The sequence below is a fragment of the Xyrauchen texanus genome, chromosome 16, assembly GCF_025860055.1.
Source record: "Xyrauchen texanus isolate HMW12.3.18 chromosome 16, RBS_HiC_50CHRs, whole genome shotgun sequence".
Classification (NCBI taxonomy): domain Eukaryota; kingdom Metazoa; phylum Chordata; class Actinopteri; order Cypriniformes; family Catostomidae; genus Xyrauchen; species Xyrauchen texanus.
The window spans coordinates 4230503-4240604 of record NC_068291.1 but is presented as its reverse complement, the minus strand read 5'-3'; the positions used below and the strand labels follow the sequence as shown (position 1 = coordinate 4240604).

The 10102-nt window shown below is 36.2% G+C and overlaps 1 protein-coding gene across 1 annotated transcript; it reads left to right on the top strand.

The window, feature by feature from the left end:
- The first annotated feature begins 2966 nt into the window (after window positions 1-2966).
- Window positions 2967-9662, top strand: adi1 (acireductone dioxygenase 1). Its single transcript, XM_052145081.1, has 5 exons — window positions 2967-3120; window positions 3317-3436; window positions 3550-3729; window positions 4522-4614; window positions 9549-9662. The coding sequence occupies exons 1-5, from the start codon at window positions 2995-2997 to the stop codon at window positions 9645-9647; spliced, it is 618 nt and encodes a 205-aa protein (XP_052001041.1). The 5' UTR covers window positions 2967-2994; the 3' UTR covers window positions 9648-9662.
- The last annotated feature ends 440 nt before the right edge of the window (window positions 9663-10102 follow it).

Below are 10102 nucleotides of genomic sequence, written 5' to 3'. Positions count from 1 at the left end.
TTTTGTTTTTCTGTTTCAAAAGTGGCTTTTCTTTGCAATTCTTCCCATAAGAGTCTTCTCTTTACTGTTGTACATGAAACTGGTGTTGAGCAGGTAGAATTCAATGAAGCTGTCAGCGGAGGACATGTGAGGCATCTATTTCTCAAACTAGAGTCTCTGATGTACTTATCCTCTTGGTTAGTTGTACATCTGGTCTTCCACATCTCTTTCTGTTCTTGTTAGAGCCAGTTGTCCTTTGTCTTTGAAGACTGTAGTGTACACCTTTGTATGAAGTCTTCAGTTTGTTGGTAATTTCAAGCATTCCACAGTCTTCATTCCTCAAAACAAAACCTGACGGACGAGTTTCTAGAGAAAGCTGTTTCTTTTTTTGTTGCCATTTTTGGATCTAATATTGACCTTAAGACATGCCAGTCTATTGCATAATGTGGCAACTCAAAAACAAATACAAAGACAATGTTAAGCTTAATTTAACAAACCAAATACTTTGCAGCAGTGTTTGATATATTGGAGTGATTTTCTAGTATCAAATGATCAATGTAGCATGATTACTCAAGGATAAGGTGTTGGAGTGATGGCTGCTGGAAATGTGGCCGGTGTAGATTTGATGAAAAATTACTTTTTCAAATAGTGATGGTGCTGTTTTTACATTAGTAATGTGCTGACTATACTTTGTGATCAGTTGAATGCCACTTTAGTGAATTAAAATACCGATTTCCTTCCGAAACAGCAAAATCTGTACATTATTCCAAACATTTGGCCGCCAGTGTATGTTTCGTGTATTCATTTCACAAAAATAAAAAGTTAATTCACAAATAAATAAATTAGATTAAAAAAATAAAAAAAATGTTTTATTGTGAATCGTGCACATTTATTTGTGGATTGCTTTCTGTGCATTAGTGGATCGCAACACACATTTGTGGATTCTGAAACATTTCAGCATGGCAATTTATAATCTTTGTAACCATAATAAATCTCTTTAGCCTACCTATTTGCTTTGTGTATTTTCTGTTTTCAAAATAGTTATGCTCTCTAAAAATTATTTACCTAAAATGACTTGATAAATGTGAATAAAACAATATACTGAATAAATATGCCATCTAAATGTCAAATTGCCATTTACACTTCTTCCTGTTGTTCCAAACCTGTGACTTTCTTCCATGGAACAGAATAGGTGATGTCAGGAATAATGTTAGTGACTGACCTCACTTTCATTGGATGGGAAAAAGCAGCAGCATCAACGTTTCAATGTATCCTCGTATTCCATTAAATCACTAAATCATGTGGGTTTGAACAACACGAGGGCGATTCATTGATAGATTTTTTTTTTTATTGAGGAGAGAGCTTATGTAAGTAGCCAAAAGAAGAGTGTTCATAATTTAGTCGTTTTTATTCGACTTCCATTTAAAGACGTAACAATATAAAAAAATAAAAAAAGATGTCTGACATAGCAGAACATCTCATTACACATTTTAAACTGATTCTATATTTTGGATCTGTAACCCCTGAGCTTGTGAGCAGGTGAGTGATGTGCATTACACAGAAGAAACATCTGAAAAAGACAACATCAATTAATCAAATATCATTGGCTGAACATTAAATATTATTCCATTAAGAGAATACATTGACCTAGTCTAGCAGATATTGCACAAACTCTTAATACTGGGTTTTCATTTATGTCATGTGCTTCTCAGCTCATAATCGAATGTGATTTAAGTATATGAATCATTTATAAAGGCACTAGCTGTGCTGCGGTTTTTCTGCAGTGTTTAAATCTAGCATGTAACATTAAGAAAATGTTGACGACACAAGCATATATTTCCGATCATGTAGCCAGAGGTTTCAGTCTAGAAACTTAGTTAAGATTCAAATAGCAGACTCAGATAACTGATGCCTGGAACCCCAAACAACACACATAGTTATAAATATAACATTTAACAAGTTTAGAAATTATGTAAACCTTAAGTCGCTGTGTTATGTATTCCACTGATTGCTTCTGCTTCTATTAAAGTTTTGAAGTTCTTAATTTATCTAGAGACCATGTTGAAAAGAGAGCTTAATCCCGCCCTGACTCTAAAAGAAAACGCTTGAAGCTACAACGTGCCAGGATTGGTCAGCGTAATGCGGCCGTTAACTGATTGGCTTAAATAGACAGTGGGTGGATTCCAACTATTTGTCGATTTGTGTGAACATCTTGCCGCTAGAAATGTTTCAGAATCCACAATACAAGCATTCAATTTCTACTCAATAATTTTTTATTGAACATTCACTTTACAAAACATGGAACATTACACATGGTTAACACAAATACCTAGAGATGAACACAAAAGTAGCAAACAAAAAAGAAGCAAGATTAATGCTGCCGTCACGTGCTATCGGAGTTTCCCACTCAGATGTTGCACATGAACTACCCCTCAAGTTGTAATTACTACTAGGATACTCTGATATAATTTTGATACCCAAGTTTCCAATATGGGAGTAGTCGTAAACTTTCAACATGTTGGATGAGAGTATGGTTTCTGTAGTGTATGACAGATTTTATTAATTTTTCTAGCTTATATTTGACCAAAATTACATTATCGTCCACCATTTGTATGGTGTCAAAATAAAAGTCCATATATATATATATATATATATATATATATATATATATATATATATATATATATATATATATATATATATATGATTGAGCGTTTATTCTGACAACAAAGCACTTGAACATTTACCACCATTTAAAAATGCATTGTTATTTTTAATGACAATTTGTCAAAATGCATTGTTGCTTTTAATGACAATTTGTGATATGTCTGTTTTTACACAATCTATAAAAACAGTCACAAGTCACAATTTGAGGTTTCATTTATGTTTTTAATAATTTGTCACAATTATTCGCAATATTTTTGTTTGCGTTTTATACATGACTAATATTTTGAAACTAGCATATTCTCTTGAAGTTTCTGTCTTCACGCGTGTGAAATCAGATGAACATTAAAGATGTGCGGGATTGAAGCATGGTACATTAATGAATCAAATGAGGATCAAAGACTCTCTCACAGATTAATCCCGAATCAACCCGTGTCTCTCAAACAGCTGGAGCAGATTGGGATTTATTACTGGAAGGTTCGATCAGAAATCGCACAGAGATTCACATTCCACACAAATCACGTGACATGATCACTGAACATTGTCTAAAATATATAAAACAAGTATTACTAAACAGAAGTAATGTAGTACTTTATGTAGTGTGTGATGTATAAATAATAATTTATTAAGTGATTATAACAGTAAATGTATGCAAAGGTTCTTTCCCCCCCAGTTAAATGCTGATATTTATGAAAATGACCCAGAACTGCAGAAGATCCGTGAGGAAAGGGGTTATTCCTATATGGATATTATAACTATTCACCCGGATAAACTTCCAGATTATGAGAGCAAAGTAAATTACAAGTTTATTTATTTTAAATATTAACATGTAATGCATAAATGTAAATGTTAAAATTAAATTCACTTCAAGTATTTATGTATGTATCTATAATTACTCCCTTCCAGGTGAGAATGTTTTTTGAGGAACATCTACATCTTGACGATGAGATCCGCTACATCCTGGACGGAACGGCTTACTTTGATGTGAGGGATAAAGATGACCGCTGGATACGGATAGCTATGTCCAAAGGCGACCTCATCACACTTCCAGCAGGAATTTACCACAGATTCACAGTTGACGAAACTGTAGGTCTCCATACCGCATATTGGCACACCATAGTTCACTACTGAAGCAAGTGTTAATCTATAGCATGTCAGATAACAGGTTAAAGGAATAGGTCATCCACAAATGAAAAGTATCTCATCATTTGCTCACCCTCATGCAATCCCAGATGTGTGACTTACTTTCTTCTGCTGAACACAAACTAAGATTTTTAGGCAAATATCTCAACTCTGTAGGTCCATACAATGCAAGTCAAAAGGGTCCAAAACTTTGAAGCTCAAAAAAAGCACATAAAGGCAGCAGAAACGTAATTTATACAACTCCGGTGGTTAAATCCATACCTTCAAATGCAATATGATAGGCGTGTGAGAAACAGACCAATATTTAAGTCCCTCTTTACAATAAATTCTCCTCCCTGCCCAGTAGGTGGCGATATGTACGAAGAATGCGAATTGCCAGTAACAAAATAAGAAGAATGTGAAAGTGGAGATTGATAGTAAAAAAAAAAAACTTAAATATGAATCTGTTTCTCACCCAAACCGATCATATAGCTTCTGAAGACATGGATTTAACCACTGGAGTCTTATGGATACTTTTATGCTGTCTTTATGTGCTTTTTTCAGCTTCAAAGTTTTGGACCTGGTTGACTTGCATTGTGTGGACCTACAGAGCTGAAATATTTGTCTAAAAATCTTTGTGTTCAGCAGAAGTTTGGGTGGGCTATTCCTTTAATAATACTCTTAAAAGAGAGGTGTTTTTCCTTCATCTGTTGATAATGAGCTGAAACACTGTTTTTGTCTTTGCATTGTCTTTAGAACTACGCTAAAGCCATGCGTCTGTTCATCGGTGAACCCGTATGGAAAGCGTACAACCGTCCAGCTGATGACTTCGACATCCGCAAGGAGTATGTGAACTCCCTTAAGTGTTCATAAATAGCAGATGGGATTGGTTTCAGTGTAAATAAACCACTGAATCGCTTCAGTGTGTATTCAACACTAACTGACAGGATTGCTGATGTTCTCTTCATCAGTGATCTTGACCTGAACTGACCTCTGTAATGCCTATAATTAACACTCTTGAGGTTTGCAAATCACAAGTAATAGTGTGTGATTTACAATTTCCAGTAATGTGTCTGCTAGATAAAGTAATTTTTGAACCGCCACAATTTTCTTATATAGAATACTTGAGTAGCCTTGTGAGAAATGGCAGTGTAATACATTCGGATCCGATCAAATTTTGTTGCATTAATTCACTAATATCGATTAAACAGTCTCAGGAAACGATTCCAAACTGGTTTGTATTCATTTTTACAGTATAATACAGTGGACTGTCCTCTTCCCCTGATTTTCAATGTCACCTAAATGTCATAAAGACCATTAAAGTGATAGTTCACCCAAAAATCTAAATTCTCTCATTGTTTATTCATCCTCATGCCATCCCAGAGGTGTGACTTTCTTTCTTCAGCTAAAGTCAAACAAAGATTTTTAGAAGAATATTTCAGCTCTGTAGGTTCATACAATTCAAGTGAATGGTGGCCAGAACTTTGAAGCTCCAAAAAGCATATAAAGTCAGCATAAAAGTAATCCATACGACTCCAGTGGTTAAATCCACGTCTTCTGAAGCAATACAATCCATTTTGCGTGAGAACTAGGGGTGGGAATCTTTAGGCACCTCACAATTTGATCTGATTCTGTGCAAATTAGTGCAAAAACAGGCACAAGCCTGTCTTTCATGTTGTTTGTTGACATGTAATCACAAATAAACTCTCCCGTTGCTGTGTGTGTGAGTTTGAGAATTAATTTAGGGATTGGAGGCGAATGGTGTGTGGTTAATACATCCAGTCTGCGATCAGTTTTGTAGTGTGTGCTTGGCTTTAGTAAATGCACGTTTATAACATCTGTCTCTGGTACATTCATAAGTGCCACTGTGCTGCTTTAAACAGTGTTTTAAACAGAAGACATATATTAAACCACTGGAGTCTTATGGATTACTTTTAAGTGCTTTTTGGTGTTTTTAGACCCCATTCACTTGCATTGTATGAACCTATAGAGCTGAGAATTCTAAAAACTTCATTTGTGTTCTGCTAATGAAAGAAAGTCATACACATCTGGGATGGCATGAGGGTGAGTAAATCATATGAGAATTTTCATTTTTGGGTGAACTAATCCTTTAACTACATGAAATTATTATGGGTTTGCTGGAATAACAGTGGTTTAATTATTAAACATGTGATAATGGCTACTTAAAGGTATTTAATCTAGAGTCCAGGGGCGTTCAAATTATATATTGATTGCCAAGATTAGTTTAAATATATATATGGGTATCTCAGCAAGTAAAGACGCCAACTACCACCCCTGGAGTCATGAGTTCCAATCCAGGGTGTGTGGGGTAATTCCAGCCATGCCTCCTAAGCAACCAAATTTGCCCGGTTGCTAGGGAGGGTAGAGTCACATGTGGTAACCTCCACGTGGTCGCTAAAATGTGGTTCGTGCGTGGTATTATTCGGTGGGGCCCGTCGTGAGTTGTACATGGTTGCCGCAGAGAACAGCATGAAGCCTCCATGTGCCCTAAGTCTCCGCGGTAATGCGCTCAACAAGCAACGTGATAATATGCATGGATTGACGGTCTCAGATGCGGAGGCAACTGAGATTCATCCTCCGACACCCAGATTGAGGCGAGTCGCTACGCCACCTTACACCCACTTAGAGCACATTGGGAATTGGTCATTCCAAATTAGGGAGAAAAAGGGGAGGTTAAAAAAAAAGAACGTTAAATGTCTGGATAATAGAAGAGAGAATTATTTATTTCAGCTTTTATTTCTTTCATCACAATACCCAGTGGGTCAGAAGTTTACATACAGTTTGTTAGTATTTGGTAGCATTGCCTTTAAATTGTTTAACTTCCACAAGCTTCTCACATCAAGTTGCTGTAAGTTTGGCCCATTCTTCTAGACAGAACTGGTGTAACTGAGTCTCACACGCTTTTTCAGTTCTGCCCACAAATCAGATTGCGGTCAGGGCTTTGTGATGGCCACTCCAATACCTTGACTTTGTTGTTCTTAAGCCATTTTGCCACAGATTTGTAGGTATGGGATTATGTTCTTCAGCTTGCAAGCCTCACCCTTTTCCCTCCAAACATAACAAAGGTTATTATGGGCAAACAGTTCAAATTTTGTTTCATCAGGCCAGAGGAAATTTATCCAAAAAGTAAGATCTTTGTTCCCATGTGCACTTGCAAACTGTAGTCTGGTTTTTATGGTGGTATTGGAGCAGTGGCCTGTGTCAATATAGGACTAATATTACTGTGGATATAGATACTTGTCTACCTGTTTCCTCCAGCATCTTCACAAGGTCCTTTGCTGTTGTTCTGGGATTGATTTGCACTTTTCGCACCAAACTACGTTCATCTCTAAGAGACAGAATGAGTCTCCTTCCTGAGCGGTGTGATGGCTGCGTGTTCCCATGGTGTTTATACTTGCGAACTATTGTTTGTACAGATGAACATGGTGCCTTCAGCCATTTGGAAATTGCTCTCAAGGACAGACCAAACTTGTGGAGGTCCACACATTTTCTTTCTGAGCTCTTGGCTGATTTCTCTTGAGTTTCTCATGATGTCAAGCAAAGAGGCACTGAGTTTGAAGGTAGGCTTTAAAATACATCCACAGGTACACCTCCAATTTAGTACACCTCCTATCAGAAGCTAATTGTCTAAAGGCTTGACATAATTTCTAGGAATTTTCCAAGCTGCATAATGGCAGAGTTAACTTTGTGTATGTAAACTTCTGATCCACTGGAATTGTGATAGTCAATTAAAAGTGAAACAATCTGTCTGTAAACAATTGTTGGAAAAATTACTTAAACTGTATGTATATATGTATATATATATGTATATATGTATATGTATATATATATGTATATATATATGTATATATATATATATATATATATATATATATATATATATATATATATATATATATATTCTGTTTATACTGGTGGCTAAATGTTTGGAATAATGTACAGATTTTACTGTTTCGAAGGAAGTTGGTACTTTAATTCACCAATATTACCTTCAACTGATCATTAAGTATAGTCAGGACATTACTAACACATCACTCTTTGGAAAAAAGTCATTTTTGATCAAATCTAGACAGCAGCATCACTCAAACAACTTATCCTTGAGTAATCATGCTAAATTGCTAATTTGCTACTAGAAAATCACTTTCCATTATATCAAACACAGATGAAAGCAATTTGGTTTGTTAAATGAAGCTTAATATTGTCTTTGTGTTTGTTTTTGAGTTGCCACAGTATGCAATAGACTGACATCTCTTAAGGTCAATATTAGGTCAAAAATGGCAAAAAAGAAACTGCTTTCTCTAGAAACTCGCCCGTCAGTCATTGTTTTGAGGAATGAAGGTTAAACAATGCTTGAAACAGCCAAAAAACTGAAGATTTCATACAAAGTTGTACACTACAGTCTTCAAAGACAAAGAACAACTGGCTCTAACAAGGACAGAAAGAGATGTGGAAGACCAGATGTACATCTAAACAAGAGGATAAGTACATCAGAGTCTATAGTTTGAGAAATAGACGCCTCACATGTTCTCAGCTGACAGCTTCATTGAATTCTACCCGCTCAACACCAGTTTCATGTACAACAGTAAAGAGAAGACTCGGGGGTGCAGATATTATGGGAAGAATTGCAAAGAAAAAAACACTTTTGATACAGAAAATTGCTGCACGTGGAGGTTGTAAATAAACACATAAACAGGTCACTGGAAACTCAGTCTTTAAAAGTTTTTAAAAGGCTCCTGCGACTATTTACAACATTGCTAAACTAAACTAAACTTTGCATTGTGCCCAACAAGTTCTTCATTGTCTAAATGTTTTTAGACAAAATTAACACACAATTAATTATGCCCCCGGACCGCAATATTTTTCAACCATCTGAGCAATTTACGCTTGAAGTACCAACTTCACGTTTTTGCGAGTCTCAGTTAGCAGGGGGCAGTCAGTGCAACTTCAGCAGTACAGTCAACGACAGCAGACAGCATAAGATAAGGACATGTTCTTGCATTCAAACACAGCTGAATGAAGCACAACGCTACAAACGGGGGTCTCAAGATGTGTTTTTCTAAGTTTCTAACTAAATTTAACTTGACACAGCAAACACTATGTTTATAACACAACGCAACCAAAGTGAGACGCTCAAAGCGTCTCTCTGATGCATGTGTACATAGACGAGTATTTAAATACATTTTTTTTATAATAATATATTTAAATATTTGGGGCCTTTTTTCAATAATATATAGCACTCAACTATACGCCAGACATATGGACAAAATTAAGTATACCCTAGCCTTTACTCCATGTTCGTTTGTCACTCCTGTGTGTGAGTAAAGCAGCTAATAATACCTACCGTGGTATAAATGTCATAGCAAATGGAACAGGTTCATACATTTATTAACAAGATTTCCTTTTTTCATGTGCAGAAATACACAGTACAGTTGTAATTAGCGTACACTCTTTGAAAACAATCATTTATTGCATTTAAAAAGCATTTATCTTGATTCTTGAAGAATTGGTGAGGTGCTTTACCCTTTTTCTGTCAAATATCATTGAGTTAACAAGTTACCTTTGGTCCTGCAGGTACATTGTAGGAATAACATACATCTTCTAAAAGCTTCAAATGCAAAAGATAAACAGCATTTTTCACTACAGCCACAACATGTTCATTCATGCCTGACTTGTATTCATCAGGTAATGTCCTACTTGTTGGATTGTGGGTGTCTCAAACTAGCTTGAGACACTGAATGTTGAAGCTGTCTCCCTCTCGGCAGCCCACGGCCTCGAGCAGAGCCTGTTTCTTCTGCGTGCTGCGGGACGACTCCAGCTCGTACATAGTGGTGAGGTTGAACAGCACGCTCTCGTGCAAGTAGAGCGCTGGGTCCTTGTGCACCAGGCTCTCCAGCTGACCCAGGGACTCCTTCAGCCTTCCCAAATAGAGTAGACACACGGCAGCATTGTTGTTTGCCTGAAGAGTTGAAACAAGAAAAAGGTAAACAACTAGTCTACACCACCCCAAAATGTCTTATTTGTCTGGATTTTAGTAATGATAAACCACTGAATCTCTACACTAATAATCTATAATCTTAATCATCTTCTGGGTCATTGGATAGTAAGGTTGTCTGAGATGATAAAGAAAAGATCAATAATCTTGTTGAAAACACGTGTGTTATGTTTGTGTCCATGACGGATTCATAAATTGTTGAAAAGCATTTGAAGCATTTTCCTAAAAAATTATGAAATGATAATAATAATTGAATGACTTAAAATCGCAAGTGGTGTAACGTAAGGTATTAGCATAGTCTCTGTATACATACTGTAAGTCAGG

Bases quoted from the DNA above. Each gene is read 5' to 3' on its own strand.
- adi1 (XM_052145081.1), top strand. From the start codon at position 2,995: ATGTGCGGGATTGAAGCATGGTACATTAATGAATCAAATGAGGATCAA. The intron at 3,437-3,549 runs GTAAATTACAAG...ACTCCCTTCCAG, and splicing joins TTCCAGATTATGAGAGCAAA to GTGAGAATGTTTTTTGAGGA. The intron at 4,615-9,548 runs GTGAACTCCCTT...CCCTCTCGGCAG, and splicing joins TCGACATCCGCAAGGAGTAT to CCCACGGCCTCGAGCAGAGC.